The following is a 16,587-nucleotide window of genomic DNA, read 5'->3' as shown; positions in this document are numbered from 1 at the left end:
AATTGAAAAATAAATTATTAAAAAACAAAGGAGAAAAAAATGGTAGTAGTAATAATAATAATAATAATAATAATAATAATAATATATTATATAATTATAAAATATATACATAGATAATAAATTAATTAATTAAATTAAATCTAAAAAAACAGGGGAAAAAAACATCATGCATGAATCTTAAAAAGCCAGTGCTTTTATTCACCATGTCTTCAAATGGGTCTTTCCTTGCAGCTCTGGTTATCACTGTGACCTTCCTGACCGCTAGCCCCAACCCATATGGCCACTAGCTTTAACTTCCATGGAATAAAGCATACAAACCCAGGTTTATAATGACTGATAATGTAGCCAGTTATATCACACTTTAAATGTATTTATTTACCGTTTTGAAGTGACAAATGTATATATTATATTATTATATTAGTGTAATTTGTAAACAGCTGTGAGTGCTGCAGGATTTACAGCACCTCTTTCCCACCTTGCTTTAAACTTGGGAGCCATTGTATTATTACTGCTGTGCTCTCTGGAGCCTATCCATCTTCATTGCGGCCCAGCGTCCCAGTAAGAACAGCAGTGCATTTCTCAAACGTGTCACATTTTGCCGCACCCGTCATTAGTGCCAGCCAGAATAACAGTAGAGATGGCACTGATTGGCTCACCTTTCACCTGTGTATGCTAATGAAACCTGTTCGGTTGGGTGTGTGTGGGATGGCAGCGGTGACTCCCGGAGGCGCGGGGCCAGTTGGTGGTTAGCTTAATTGTCAAGATCCTGCTGAGTGGTGTGTCCGGAGCAGAGAGTGTGTGTTTGTGTGTGTGTGGGTGTGGGTGTGTGTGTTTGTTAGCCCTCAGCCCTTCATACTGTATGTCCTCTCGCACTCTGCTAATATGGTTTGTAGGTCAGGGCGCGTAAGCTGTTTCTAGAACCCCACTGTGCACCGAGGCGCTACAGTGCAGTACAGAGAGGCATTGCTGTTCAGAGTGTGAGCGGAAAGTTGAGTTGTCATATTAACACCTGAAGGTTTTGTTGTCAATCAAATGAGGCCTGTTGTTGACACATACGCACCTAGAGAGAGTTACATTTAGCAAAGGATAATGATCACCATCCCCTAAGAATTTGTGACATTGTTTTCACTATTTCCCCCGAAACAAAAGCAAACTGTACCTTTCTTTGGTCTGAAATAACTTTGAACCAAAACTGAAGCTATAACAAGAACAGATGTGTGGCTTAAAGCCAAATCCCACAAATTACCACTGCACATAACACAAAGTTAACACGTACAAATCGGTGCCAGTTAGGGCTGCAACTAGGGATGTGACGGTGAGGAAAATTTCCCACCGGTTAATAAACGTGTAACAACATCAGTGTTATCGATTACACTGGACATTTTACAAGAAAAGATGACGGTCAATATGTGTAGCGCGCTTACTTTGATCTTTACCGTCGTGTGGCTGTGTCTGGCCTCCCCGGTCCAGCTTTTGCTGCGGGACAGCAACGGTCAACCTGGCACCGTTGTGCCGCGCACATCGGCTGTGACCGCTCTGTCTTCCTCACCTCGATAACCTTATTAACGTTACGGTTCTCTTATAGCATTGGGTTTAAATCTGAAATATTGCCAAATAGGCGCGTTTTGCTTTTCGCTTCGACACCAAATCTGAACCAAAACGACGGTGGGGGGCGGTGGATACGTAATGTAATCGGTGTGTTCCCGACCACCGTGTAACGCTGGTAACAACGACTACCGCAACAAGCCTAGCTGCAACTAACAAGTTTTTTCATTATCGATTAATCTATAGTTTATGAAATGTCAGAAAATAGGGAAAAATGTCCATCCCAGTTTGTCAAAGTCCAAAGTAATGTCTTTAAATGTCTTGTTTTGTCAGTCCAAAACCCAAAGATCTTCACCTTAACCCTCCTGTTGTCTTCCCGTCGCCCATGCAACTTTTGCCTTCCCGGGTCAAAATTGACCCGGTCTGGTTTGACTGTTTTTAAAGCATACATTATAAATTATCACCCAATTCTGTATTACACCTTTTTGGCCAACTTCATTCCAACTCATTACCACGAGTTTTACACTTTTTTTTGGAATTCATGGTCACTAAACCTAATTTATATGAAATTAAAAAAGATCTGAAAAATATCCGAAAAGTCTGAAAAAATGTCCCCAAAAAAAAGTCTGAAAAAAGTCTGAAAAAAAAGTCTGAAAAATAGATCTGAAAAAAGTCTGAAAAAAAAAATTCTGAAAAATTTCTGAAAATAAAAGATCTGAAAAATTTCTGAAAATAAAAGTCTGAAAAAAAAGATCTGAAAAAAAAGTAAAAAAAAAAAAGATCTGAAAAATGTCCGAAAAAAAAGTCTGAAAAAATGTCCCAAAAAAAAGTCTGAAAAAATGTCCCAAAAAAAAGTCTGGAAAATAGATCTGAAAAAAGTCTGAAAAAAAAATTCTGAAAAAATTCTGAAAATAAAAGTCTGAAAAAAAGATCTGAAAAAAAGTTAAAAAAAAAAGATCTGAAAAATGTCCGAAAAAAAGTCTGAAAAAATGTCCCAAAAAAAAGTCTGGAAAATAGATCTGAAAAAAGTCTGAAAAAAAAAATTCTGAAAAAATTCTGAAAATAAAAGTCTGAAAAAAAAGATCTGAAAAAAAGTTAAAAAAAAAAAAGATCTGAAAAATGTCCGAAAAAAAGTCTGAAAAAATGTCCCAAAAAAAAGTCTGAAAAAAGTCTGAAAAAAAAGTCTGAAAAATAGATCTGAAAAAAGTCTGAAAAAAAAAATTCTGAAAAAAAAAATTCTGAAAAATTTCTGAAAATAAAAGATCTGAAAAATTTCTGAAAATAAAAGTCTGTAAAAAAAAGATCTGAAAAAAAGTTAAAAAAAAAAGATCTGAAAAATGTCCGAAAAAAAGTCTGAAAAAATGTCCCAAAAAAAAGTCTGGAAAATAGATCTGAAAAAAGTCTGAAAAAAAAAATTCAGAATAAAAAGATCTGAAAAATTTCTGAAAATAAAAGTCTGAAAAAAAAGTAAAAAAAAAATGATCTGAAAAAATGTCCGAAAAAAAATTCTGAAAAAAATGTCCCAAAAAAAAGTCTGGAAAGTAGATCTGAAAAAAGTCTGAAAAAAAAAAATTCTGAAAAAAAATATCTGAAAAATTTCTGAAAATAAAATTCTGAAAAAAAAGATCTGAAAAAAAAGTAAAAAAAAAAAGATCTGAAAAATGTCCGGAAAAAAAAAAGATCTGAAAAATGTCCGAAAAAAAAGTCTGAAAAAATGTCCGAAAAAAAAGTCTGAAAAAATGTCCCCAAAAAAAGTCTGGAAAATAGATCTGAAAAAAGTCTGAAAAAAAAATTTCTGAAAAAAAATATCTGAAAAATTTCTGAAAATAAAAGTCTGAAAAAAAAGATCTGAAAAAAAAGTAAAAAAAAAAAAGATCTGAAAAATGTCCGAAAAAAAAGATTTGAAAAATTTCGGACAAAAAAAGTCTAAAAAAAAAGATCTAAAAAAAGTCTGAAAAAAAAGATTTGAAAAATTTCGGACAGAAAAAGTCTGAAAAAAAAGTCTGAAAAAAAAGTCTGAAAAAAAAGTCTGAAATAAAAGTCTGAAAAAAAAGATCTGAAAAAAAAGTAAAATAAAAAAAAGATCTGAAAAATGTCCGAAAAAAAAGATTTGAAAAATTTCGGACAAAAAAAGTCTAAAAAAAAAGATCTAAAAAAAGTCTGAAAAAAAAGATTTGAAAAATTTCGGACAGAAAAAGTCTGAAAAAAAAGTCTGAAATAAAAGTCTGAAAAAAAAGATCTGAAAAAAAAGTAAAATAAAAAAAAGAAAAAAAAAAAAAGATCTGAAAAATTAGGTGAAAGACATCCATATTTATGAAGTTTGAAAACTTGTCAATTTGACCCGAAGACAACAGGAGGGTTAATATGATATAAAACTAAGAAAAGCAGGTAATCTCCATATTTTCTGCCATTTTTGCATGAAAAATTACTTTAACGATTGTCTGTCGATCAACTAATCCCTGCAGCTACAGCGCCAGATCAAATACTCAAGGTTTTAAAATATGCATCTGTGTAATTTATATCCGTTGTCTGTGTTCATGTGGCTGAAGAGTGAGTACACAACTCCTGAAACGTGTCGCCTCAGAAGCGACCGGGTTGGCAATCAAAGCGGACCCTTAATTAGTCGCCACACATTTCTCATACGAGGCCGTGTAATTCAACCTGACTCACAAACAGGCTGAGTCCAGAAGGTCACTGCTGGCGGTCGGTCCAACCACGTTTTCCTGGCCCGGGCCTAATCCAAGCTTTAGCTGTGGGTCATTACATCCTGGGCCCGCAGTCTTGTGGAGAAGATTGGTTCAGAATCAATCAGCTCAGCTTGCTAGGCTGAGTGCAGGGCAGTGAGAACGGCCCAGCGCTCTTCAACGGGATCAGAATGGATTAACTGGCACACTTTTAATTGGGAAGGCTCTTTTTAAAAGGCCTGGGTTGATTACATTGGTGGAGAGTTATGTATTCCCACATGTGGAGGAGAAGGGGCCATGTTGTCTAGATGTTGATAGGGTTGAATTAGCTGATAGGGTTGTGGACTGATAGAGAGTCCAACTAAAACGCACCCAGTTTGTGGGCTACAGTCTTAACACTTTAAATTCATTCAACGTGAATTTAGGCCACAGATTCAGCACAGACGGTATAGACACACAAATATTTAAGGTGTTGATAGGAAGAGATACATGAGGAAGGACTGTACTGCCCCCTTTGGCCGCAGTTTGAACATGGACATATTGCTCTGTGAGGATGCTGTCTGCCACTATGGAAAAAAAAATCCCCTTGAATAGCCCTCAGGGTCCAGGAGAAAAAAAGGTGACTGCATTCGCTTAACTCTGTTCCCTGGCCTATTGATTTACCGAGCCGTTCCCCAACTGTCTGTCAGACGGCGGTGGCTGTTTTCCCCTTTAAAGGAGATCTGGCCATTTTTCTCCCACTTAATTAAAAAGAGACACGAGGTCCAATAGTAAGGTTGAGATGGCCCTTTCAGTCCCGACGGTGTCATCGAAGCTTAAATAGCCATCTGCTGCAGCTAATGCGCACCTAAACAGATATGCATCTACACACACACACACACACACATGGTGAGATTAGGGCTGCACAAAATATTTTTATCGTCATCGTGATGTCATCTTGAGAGAAAATCTTCGCAAAAGACGATATTGCACTCAGGGATTTTTTGAGGTAGTTGAAGGAGAGTATCAGGAGAAAACAACAATTAAACAATTTAACGTGCCATTGTTTTCAGTTCAATTTGTTCAATAAAAGAAAGAATAATTTCCTTTCATTTTTTCAAATCATAAACCAATTTGTTGTACTTTATAACCAGCAGTTTGAAAGCAGCAGAAAGGCAGAACTGAATAATATCTGTTTATTTATCACAAGTAATATTGTTATTGTGATATTCAACAATGTTATTGCATATTAAATATTTTCTTTATATCGTGCAGCCTTAATAGAGATGTGCTGCATATAAATATGCACGCACTGGCTCGTTTTGACACTGATATATCTTAACAGTCAATTGATACTTTTTAGTCTTTTAAATCTATACATATACTAAATATTTAGTTGTTAATAGGGCAGTCAATCGATTAAAAATTTTAATCTCTATTAGTAACATGATTGTCCATAGTTAATTGCAAATTAATCGCACATTTTTCTTTTAATCTGTTCAAAATGTACCTTAAATGGAGATTTGTCAGGTATTTAATAGTCTTATCAACAAGGGAGTGGGCAAATATGCTTGCTTTATGCAAATGTATGTATATATTTATTATTGGAAATCAATTAACATCACAAAACAATTTCATTTAGCATAAAAAATCATAACATGGCAAACTGCAGCCCAACAGGTAACAACAGCTGTCAGTGTGTCAGTGTGCTGACTTGACTATGACTTGCCCCAAACTGCATGTGATATCATAAAGTGGGCATGTCTATAAAGGGGAGACTCGTGGGTACCCATAGAACCCATTTTCATTCACATATCTTGAGGTCAGCGGTCAAGGGACCCCTTTGAAAATGGCAACGCCAGTTTCTCACCAAAGTTTGGAGCGTTATTTACTTTTTACAAAGCTAGTATGACATGGTTGGTACCAATGGATTCCTTAGGTTTTCTTAGTTTCATATGATACCAGTATCTTCACTCTAGCTTTAAAACTGAGCCCACTACCACCTCCAAAAGATCGAAATCACAAGTTGTGTTAATGCATTAAAGAAATTAGTGGCGTTAAAACGAATTTACATTAACGCATTATTATCACGTTAACTTTGAGAGTTGATAGTTGTTAATATTAAACAGTAACCAGTTTTATCTTACTTTCATATATTGTGCAACTTATTCTTACTATTTACTTCCAAAAAGCACCAGACAAGAATTGGATGGGTCATGAGAATGAATGCTTGCTTCAGAAAACTGAATACAATGATGTTATTTGTTAATACGAAGAGGTTCTTTATCGGAGTCAACATGGATTAAAAACCTGAATGACTAGATGAATTTTCTAAACTGTCAATGTCAGAGATGTTCTTTAAATCTAATATACGTAGCTATAGTGTTTACCTGTCTCTGAAAAAAAGAGTCTAGACAACATAAGAAACATGAAAACATTGATTAATGACTGGCTAGCACATCAAAGGAAACGCGTCTACACCGTTCAGGAGAATCTCGCTCTGCGTTCAAATGAGGAGCATTTGATGTTTGACACACAGGAGGAAGGAGGGAGGAGCAGGCCTCATCCATTTTTGGCTGAAGGGGAAACTTCTCACTGTTTGGTACTGATGATTATGAGGATTAACAGTGAAAGTCAGAACAAGTATGATGACATTTAGTGATGAAAGGAAATGTTTTAACACCAGTTATTCAAGGTAGCAGGGCCAGACACCAAGCCACTGGTGTTTTATGTCATCGCTCGCTGTGACGTAAATTCTTTAAAAAGTGTCTAAAACCCCTTTTGCCCAGTGGACAAAAAATCCCCTAACGCCCTAGCCAGACTGCCCACATCAACAGCGCGTGGCGGTTTCACACCAGCTGCGTGTCAGCCCTTTCTTTCGACATAGTTTGCCTTTCATAATGGCCATTTCATTTCATAATAAATGTCATTTATATTTATTTTAGACAGAGAAAGGTTAAGAAACGTGTGGTAATTTGTAAATAATAGTAATAATCCACAATTAAAACCCCGTAATATATTCATTAATGGAGCTCTGCAAGTCACTGCATGTTCTACAACAATGTACGGCACATATTTCAGAATAAAAGCCTCATGTTAACAAATTCCCACCGTCCCACTTCCACTCCCCGATAATTATTTTGGGATGACACTTAATATGGCGGACCCTCCACGAGTGAAAGTGAGTAGAGAGAGGGTTTAGGGGCCTGATTGGATTTGGGCCATAGAGTCAGCAAACTGACTTACTAATGTCGTATTTTTAGCTAAAGGTTGCTGACATTAGCCACCAATAATCATACCAGACCAAGTAAGGCTGCAGCAACAAAACCTCTGTGTGCTGAATCGAACAAAGGTTGTTTTATTACTTACGAATTCAACTGTTCTTTTGTAAAATAAAGATGCTGTTATTTATTCTGTGAAAAGCCACACAGTCAGAGTAGGGCTGTCTCGAATATACCACCTTCGGGGCTTTGAACTTTCCGTGAGAAATATTCTGGGAGGAGGGAAGACGACGACAACACAAGCTGTCAAACTTTCCTCAAACTTGTGGTCGTTATTTACTTATGTTATACTTTTACTTTGCTATTATTGTCTTATGAGAGATGAGGACAAAAATCGGACTTCGAGGATTCTCCTTTTTATTGAAATGAAAACGGTGACAAAATGTGCAATAATCACATTAAAATAAATTACAGCCACAGCCCATAAAAATGATATGTAGGCCTATAAACAAATAATAAAAAATAGATAAATAGCATGTAGCCTATGACAACCTATAAAATAAAGACCTGGCTTTGTTGAGACTGTCTATCAATCTCCTCTGCTGCGTTTCAGTACCCGGGCCTCAACGACACACACACCCTCTACACACAACTACAGCGCTATCCGTCATAATAATTAATGTTGTTGATGCATAATGAATAATGTGGGATTACTATTCCTTATTTTGTGTACTATTTGGGCATTTAGGTCAGCCTTAGTTCAGAGCAAATGTATCAAGCTCACTTCACAACCACAGAAACAGATTTCGATCATCAAGCTTCACATCATTTCTTTTCTTATCTTTACCTTATACAAGAACACACTCTTGGTCTTCCCCATGATATACAGTATAAGGAACCATGAGTAACTCTGTGGAGAGTCTTCTCCTCTCATCAGATCTTAGCTTCACTAAACTCTGCTTGTTAAGACAGAATTAGTCACAAATTGAAGAACTGCAGCATCAACAGAACTTCTCCGGCGAAAGCCTCTGGCACAGCCCCAAGCCTTATTATCTTGTTGAAATATGGCGGCCTGTAATTGACTCGCACATTACGGTGACATTTTCACAATACACACAAGTAAGCTGGCTCATTAGTGGTGAGATCCAACAGAAATATGTTGTGTGAAGTGGCAATATATCAAATGACAAAAATACCTACACAAAGCTTGGTGTTTTGTTGTTTTGGCTTGAAGAAGTGTGTGTAAAGACTTGGAGCTGAGCTGTCTTGTGAGGTTCGTCAGCTTATCCATCGCCAACAGGTTGCTTGTTTGAAAACAAAGTTCAGACCTCTAGTAATTAACAGACATTGTTAGTGATGAATAACCATAGACTGTATATAAGAAGTGGACGTATGGTGCCTTTAAATGGGGTCGTGTTTACCGCGTTCACGAGAAGAGTCCATATGAACGCCTCCCTCATGTCGTGTTCACAACCTCGTAGTGGAATGTTTCTGAAAGCTCCAACTTCACGAGTTGTGACGTGTTTGTTGACATTGTCAGAAATGGCGGAGGCCATGGAAGTTAATATTTTGATGCATAATAACTGAATATATTGTAATTTCAGTCGTATATTGGTTTTCTTCGTAATTCTATAATATCTCTGAGGAAAATGTTGAAATTCCCAACAGCCTCATCTTCTTCCTCTGTCATTATGCCTTTGCATTTTCTGCATTATGTTATCCATTTGCCAGCTTGTTAAATTGTTAGCCTCTGTGGCTTCTAGACACCGGCAGTAACGTTAATATTGCCGTTGCTTAGCAGCGGTGTTCTCACAACTTAACCACTTGAACACCAAGCATATCGTGTACACGGAATCCCATGTTGTAAATGAGGCACCACATGTCAGCATGACGTCACCCATTAGTTTGTGGACTGCCGTTTTGAAGCCTTGAGTTCAACATTTTGGCCGTCGTCATGTTGGTCTCTTGGAACCAGAAGTGACACGAGAGGGTGGAGCTAAATACAACCGAACGCTGAATAAGACTTTCTCAGGCGACCAAAAAGGTTATGGTTAACTTTCATGAACTGAAAACACACTGTGAAAAGGTTAAAGTTGTAAAACGAAAAAAACACGGACAACTCCCAGACCAGACAACGCCGTGGTAGCGACCTGTCAATCACAAGGTAGCCACGCCCTAAAGCATCCCCTGCTTTATGGTCTATTTGACTCCAAATGGGACCATAATTTACTAAATGAACATCATGCTGTATTGAAGAAGACTTGAAACTAGCGATAGAGACCATAAACTCATGTTTACAATGTTTACTGAGGTAATAAAGATGTAGGCTCATTTTCTCATAGACTTCTATACAATCAGACTTCTTTTTGCAACCAGAGGAGTCGCCCCCTGCTGGCTGGTAGAAAGAATGCAAGTTTAAGGCACTTCCACATTGGCTTCACTTCTCAGACCTTGGAGTTGCCCACTGCGAATAACCCCATAACACCCTGGAGATTGTTGTGTATGTTGTGATGTTTTTGAGCGACAAAAGTAAAAAATCTTTTTTGTCCATTTTAAGGTCAGTCTTTATTGTTAATTTCATGGTATTTTCTTTTAAAGTCTTTCTTGGTGTGAGTGTACATTTATATTACTGTGTGTGTGTGTGTCTGGGTCCAGGCCTTGAGAAGGTCTCTGGCAGCACCTAGTGGCTGCAGGTGAGCACACACATTCATATACTATGCATACTCTACACACACACACGCACACACATTCACACTCACCTAGTGGTGCTGCATCCAGCTGGGCTCTGTCCTTGCCTCAGCTGCTGTGAGCTATCAGTGCTCCCTACTGCTCACAGTGGAACTGCACTCAGCTCACACACAAACACACGCTCACATATGCAGAGAAAGACCCACATAAGCACATGCCGTCTTCTTTCTCACTCCCACAGATGTGTGATGATTCCCCCCCTCACACATTACACGGTAACACAGGTCGCACAGATGCAGAGTCTTAACAACGCCGCGCACAATATTGCTTCTCATGAATATTTATGGGATGAAAAAATAGCAGAAATGCATGCGTTGTTTACTTTATTTCAGTGCTGTATACACTTTCCATAGGCATATTTGTCTTTTCAGAGTATCTCTTGCATTATGTATTTGCTGTGGGCAGCTTCTCTCCTGCAGTTTTTATCTCCTCTTGTTTCAACTTTGTTGTGCTGCAACTTTGTTTTAATCATCTGACAGATAAGCCTGTCAGTATGATAATATGGATCCGTCAATCCCGATGAAGTTCACGGGTCAGCCTATTGAATGTAAAGCATACTGTACTGCCCCTCCCCGTCCTCATTATTAGCGACAGCATCGAGACTGTAGATTTATCTGTGCACACAGAAGGAGAGAGAATATTCCCCGCTACAGTATTTGATGAGAAAATGACTTGGGACACCCGATCCCCTGTTTATGTGCCAGAGCAAGGTCTCTTCCTGCTCTTATTCTAATTAATTACGTCGCAAGAATTGATTGTTTGCAGTGTGAGCCTGCAAAAAAAAATGTGTTTGGAATGACTTATTATCTGGCTGGACAAAAGAGATGAAATATTAGGCGTTAAGTGGCGCTGGTAATAGAATTCCTCATGAAAGGTCTATTGATCAGGGTGGCCGGGCCTCCGGAGAATCCACATATCATGCAGTCTTAATTACACGCCAGCCAGAGAGAGCTAAGGTCAACCTGTAAGCGTCGGAGCATGTGCACACACACACACACACACGCACAGATTTGTCCACAGTGAATGCAGAGAGACACAAGTGGCAATTATTGTCAAACATTTTTAATTACACATATGCAGTAGATACTGTACGTCTACGTATGGCTGCAACTAATTATTATTTACATTATTAATCTGCAGATTATTTTCTCTATTAATCATCTGGTCAATAAAATGTCAAATGTTTTGTCTGACCAACAACCCAAAACCTGAAGAGATTCAGTTTAATATCATAGAAGACATATAGTCACTTTAGAGAAGTCAGAACCAGATAATTTTTTCCATTTTCACTTTAAAAAAAATGAATTAAACAATCAACTGATTATCAAAATGATTGCTTATTATTAATTTTCTGTTGATGGACTAATTGTTGCAGCTATACATGTAGGGCATAACATTTATAAATATGTAAATGAGGAGTATAGTTTTGAAAAAGGGTGCTTATTTGGTGAAAAGTGGTTTTGATGATAGACTTAGCACAAAGTAATCAGATTACACAATGCAGTTTGACTTCTTCAGTGGTGCAGTATATGATGACCCCATGATTATCTGAAATAAGAAAAGCCTTTATGGAAGTAATTACAAATAAATATTTATATTTCTAAAGTAATAAATAAGTAAATAAGAAGTAAAATAAAAAATAAGAACTGACTGCGATGGTTTACAGGATAGGATTCAAAATACTGTCAAAATGCAGTTTTTGAGATAAAATTCCTCAAAGTTTTATTAGTTATTTTTGTGAACAGTGGAGATTTATGTAGCGAGACTTTGCCGTAGCTGTGTACAGTGCTGTTTACACTAAACGTTTTGATGCACTCTGGGCTCAGCTTTTGATTGTTCAATAATCTGGCTGAAGATGCAGCGTAGCAAGTTTTGTGTCAATTGAGCAGAAAATGTTGGAGCAGATAGTTTTAATTAGTTTAGTTTATTTGTGAAGGGACAGTGCAAATTAGTTTAAATAAAATGCCAGAATTATCCAAAAGGCTATTTTTCATCTGTCCCTTGCCAAGGTGTTACAGAAAGCATCCTAACATACATCAGAACAGAAACATAAAACAGGACATGCAGTTTAAAAGTTGGAAAAGGACACACGGTTGTTAAAAGCAGTAGAAACGGTAGTCACATTTATACATCTAAAACAATATTGCAGACAAGCAGGACATATAGATAGAAGCAGCAAAAAGAGAGTTTAGTGCTGACTGACTGTATTAATCATCCATTGTTTTAATTGGGTACTAAAAGAAAAGAAGTGTTTAGTTGTCTGATGTCAATAGGAATTATATTCCACTCTCTTGAACGTCTGGCAGACCAGGCTGACTGGCTAAAGGCACTGCAATCTCCTCTTATAGACTCTGTAGTTTTACAGTTTTTGAGAAAAACAGAGTAATGGACTTCATAATTCCTGCCAGCTCGAAGCATATGAACATTTCTGCTCACTTGGGTTTTGGTGGAAGTTGCAAAGTGCTAGCACGTACAACTGATTTGTTATGAATTTTCAAAGTTTTAAACTTTAGACGGTTGTTGTAGCGCCACCATCAGGACTATTAGCCCACAAGGCCAGTTGAGGAAGTTTGGCATAGGACTGAACCTATGTACAAAGTTTGGTTTATTTCTATGCTTGGGAAGGCTGATATTCTGATATGGAGAATAATAATAATATCCGGAAAAAACAAGAGGGGCCGCCCCCTCATAATGGGATGTATTTAGAAAAAAATTCCAGTAGAGAATTGTTGATACCAGATCAGACCGATTCTGTAAATGGCCTTTTCTTTGCCATCATGTCTTCATGTGTGAAATCAGTAAATGCCACATAAACAGCTGGCTTTTGTTGTTTCAGCAGCATGGGTGATTCTGCTTCATTTGACCTTTTGCTCTATCGCCCTCTCTCTCTTTCTCTCTCTTTCCCTCTCATTTCCTCCGTCTCTCTCTCTCTTTCCACCATCGTCCTCTCCCTCACGGTGTCCTTCCGTCCACCGCGGCGCCCCCTGCCCCGTGTTGTGACAGGCTTGTCAGGCTCGTGTTTGGCTGCGCAGTGTGCAGAGCTGGGAGGCAGCCAGTTCAGTGTGTAGAGCCTCGGGGGCTGTGGAGAGCGTCTCCGGGTGTCTCTCTGTCTCTGGTTGGTTGGGGGTCTACCGGGGCATGGACGCCAGCGTATCACCCAGCACCTGCTACCCCTGACCTCGCTGCAGCCAGGGGAGCACACACACATACACACACACACACACTCACCTTCTTGCCACACTGACATTGTTCACATACAAAGCTGCCACCGTTCACCCATAACTCCATCTGTCATCATGTGCATTGATTCCTCCAAAGGAGCTCTTTGTCTTTCACACAGAATGGTTTTTACATCAGTGCAGATGGTGCATCAGGTTCAACCTTGTTAAGCCAGTTTTGTGTCTTTTTTTTGTTGTTGTTGCCTTGTTGTAACACTTGTGTTTCCCCGCGTCTTCTAGGCACCAACGTCAACGAGGCCAAGAGGATCCTGTCGGAGAGCGGCCTGCCCATCACAGCAGCAGAGAACCTGGACGACGCCGCCAAGAAAGCCGTGGCCGCCATCAAGAAATAGGGAACTGTCAGTTAGTGTAACCTCACCACACTCTGTCCACCCATCTCCAACATCCACCCGGATCATCACCGTCAGCCTTTTCTTATTTCACATGCAGACCTCCACGAACTTCAAGCCTTTACTTTTTTTTGTGGTTTTAACACTAGCTTCCAAATAGTACTTTGATGCCAATTCAGTATATGACAGATTTTGAGGTGCTCTATCAACACAATTACAATTTTACACTCACTTCACCTGTGCTGTGAAAATTAGCTGCTTTTAACTTCTTTCAAAAAAAACAAAAAAAACATCTTAATGCATATTAATTGGAATAAATCACTGAGGCTTTTTAACATAATCTTGTCCTAGAATATCATAAATCTCTAGCGCCCTCTGTCAGAAATTGGATAGAGATCTAACACTTTGTGCATTCCATTTTCCGAGGCGAAAGATGCGTCTTTCTCTCTGCATATTTTGACATTTGTATGGAATGTTTTTTAAGAAAGATTTTCAGCTCCATCCTTGACTTAAAGGGATAGTTCGGGTGTTTTGAAGTGGGGTTGTATGAGGTACTTATCCATAGTAGGTGTATTATCTACAGTAGATGACGGTCGGCATACCCTCAGCTAGGAGAAACAGACGGAAGCACCGACACCGGAGCAAAGCAATACAGTGATGTGGATGTGGTCGGCAGATAAACTTATTTTAGCCACCTTAAAGAACTGATATCAGTTTAAGTGTATGCTACATTTAGAATATTTTCCAACGGCGAACTGAACTGAAAGTGAAACGTATCTATCCTGTTTTTGTCATCTGAGCCTGCTGGCTTTGGAGAGAGCATAGATAAGTTTCACTTTCAGTTCGGTTCCTCGTCGGAAAGGAGAAGGAAAGGGCAGTCTGATGGCAAAATAAAGCGGTGAAAATATTCTAAATATAGCGTACACTTAAACCGATAGTGATTTCTTTTTAAAGTGAGCCTTTCTTTTAGGTGGCTAGAATACGTTTTTCTGCCGTCTCCGTCCACATCACTGTATTGCTTTGCTCTGGTGTCGGTACTCCTGTCTGTTTCTCGATTCTGGAGGCACGCCGACCGTCATTTACTGTAGGTAATACACCTATTATGGATAAGTACCTCATACAACCCCACTTCAAAACACCCAAACTTTAAAGTACTTTAAAGGTACAGTATGACTGAAAACAGCCCGTTCTTGTGAAATCATTTGATGGCACTTGTAGCTAAAACGAAAGGCAGCGAGCAGGTAACTTTGGTTCGATCAGTCTGTTGTCTTAGTGACAAACAAATCCATTAATCCATCCGTTGCCTTATCGGTGTATCAAATGAGGTGGTGAAATACCCACGCTGTGAATTTTGTACATCATGTCTTAATTGTTAAGTGGCAAACAAAGTGTGTTAACTACTTAAATCTGTGCCTACTTCATGGCGGCTAAAGGGATTTGTAAACTATCTAAACTCTTTCAGTACCAGCAGTAGTTTCATACAGAGGAGTGTTGAGAAAAAACAAAATCAAAATACAATTGTACTTTTTTATGATCATGAATGTATATTGACAGTGTCAAAACTGTGTATATAATTTGAGAGATTAAAAACTAATATTTCAAGACTACGGTTTATTTGTTCACTTCACATGAGATTTACCTGGCGGGGGGGAAATGAGAGGAAGAAGCAGATAGAAAGTAAGGAAGAGTTAGGAACAAAACTAATTCTACTGGCTTTTACAGGAGGGAGCAAATTTGCAGAATAAATGTAATATCAGTGGGGGAAAGCAGACACTCAGCATTTTTGTTACAGTTATGTGCCTTTGGGCCGAAACCATTGCAAAGAAACACACAGTCCAGCCTTGAGATAACCTTTTAATATACAATAGGTGCTTCTTCCAAATAATTCACTTTCTCTTTGCCAACATCACTACTGCATTATGCATATTAAGTTTTTGCTTTAGATCAACTGACTCTGTGTTTAGTCTGACGGTCACATAGTCGAATATATTTAGTTTCAAACTACGATAAGATCCAGATCAGTTACACATATTAGTTTAACCCCTCTGAGACCCACAATAGACCCGTTTTTGTCTTTTTTTAGGGGGGTACAGGTGGTCTTTAGAGAGGGATAGCAGGTCAGCAGTAGATGTCTCATAGAAGTGGTGTACATCATCTAAAAGCTGGGAACCTGGAGATTAATTTGAGATGCAGCTCAGCACTGTGTGTCAAATTGTTCTAGTCACAAATCAGAAATAAACATTGATACATTAATTAATTAAAATAAATTGTAAAAGTGTAAAATGGTTTTGTATTATGATAGAAATATAGTATATGATGGCCATTCCCATGCTCTATTATGTCTCATAAGTTGTTGCAGAAATTTTAGGTTGATACCATTTGTTACACAGATTTAGTGCTAAATTTAACAATTTTTTAACACTCAAGAATTGATAAAAGATTATCAATAATCCCTCCAAAGTACCACATTAAAAATAATTTACTTTGAGTCCATTTTTTGTTTTGATGGGTCAAGCCACGTGGTAGCTAGTGAAAGCTGTAGCTCTTGTTTTTTCGATTTGTTTAGTCAATAAAACATCTGAAAACAATAAAAAATATCCAACCTCACATCTTCGAATGTCTTGTTAAGTCCAACCAACAGTCCAAAATCCTATTTACATTTATTCATCTGGTGGATGCTTTTGTCCAAAGTTCACTAAAATTGCTAAATAAAATTTTGCATTGTCAGTAAAAATCGTTGTTATACAAGACAAATCAGCAAATCTGTTGGAACCATAAAATATTTGGCATTTTTTTTAAATAAAAAAATTAAACCAAATATCTGTTACCAATTCTGTTGTTA

At 38.0% G+C, this 16,587-nt stretch overlaps 1 protein-coding gene across 1 annotated transcript in view; it reads left to right on the top strand.

Annotated features, from left to right (window-relative positions):
- The window catches only part of suclg2 (succinate-CoA ligase GDP-forming subunit beta), a 136,633-nt gene extending 122,603 nt beyond the window's left edge, over window positions 1-14,030 (top strand). Inside the window, exon 11 of the mRNA XM_037774093.1 lies at window positions 13,636-14,030. Within this exon, the coding sequence (XP_037630021.1) occupies window positions 13,636-13,748 (113 nt within the window). The 3' untranslated portion in view covers window positions 13,749-14,030. The remainder of the gene's footprint in view (window positions 1-13,635) is intronic.
- Window positions 14,031-16,587: the final 2,557 nt, after the last annotated feature.

The sequence above is a fragment of the Sebastes umbrosus genome, chromosome 1 (genome assembly GCF_015220745.1).
Source record: "Sebastes umbrosus isolate fSebUmb1 chromosome 1, fSebUmb1.pri, whole genome shotgun sequence".
NCBI classification, from domain to species: Eukaryota; Metazoa; Chordata; class Actinopteri; order Perciformes; family Sebastidae; genus Sebastes; species Sebastes umbrosus.
This window is presented reverse-complemented; position numbering and strand designations above follow the sequence as displayed.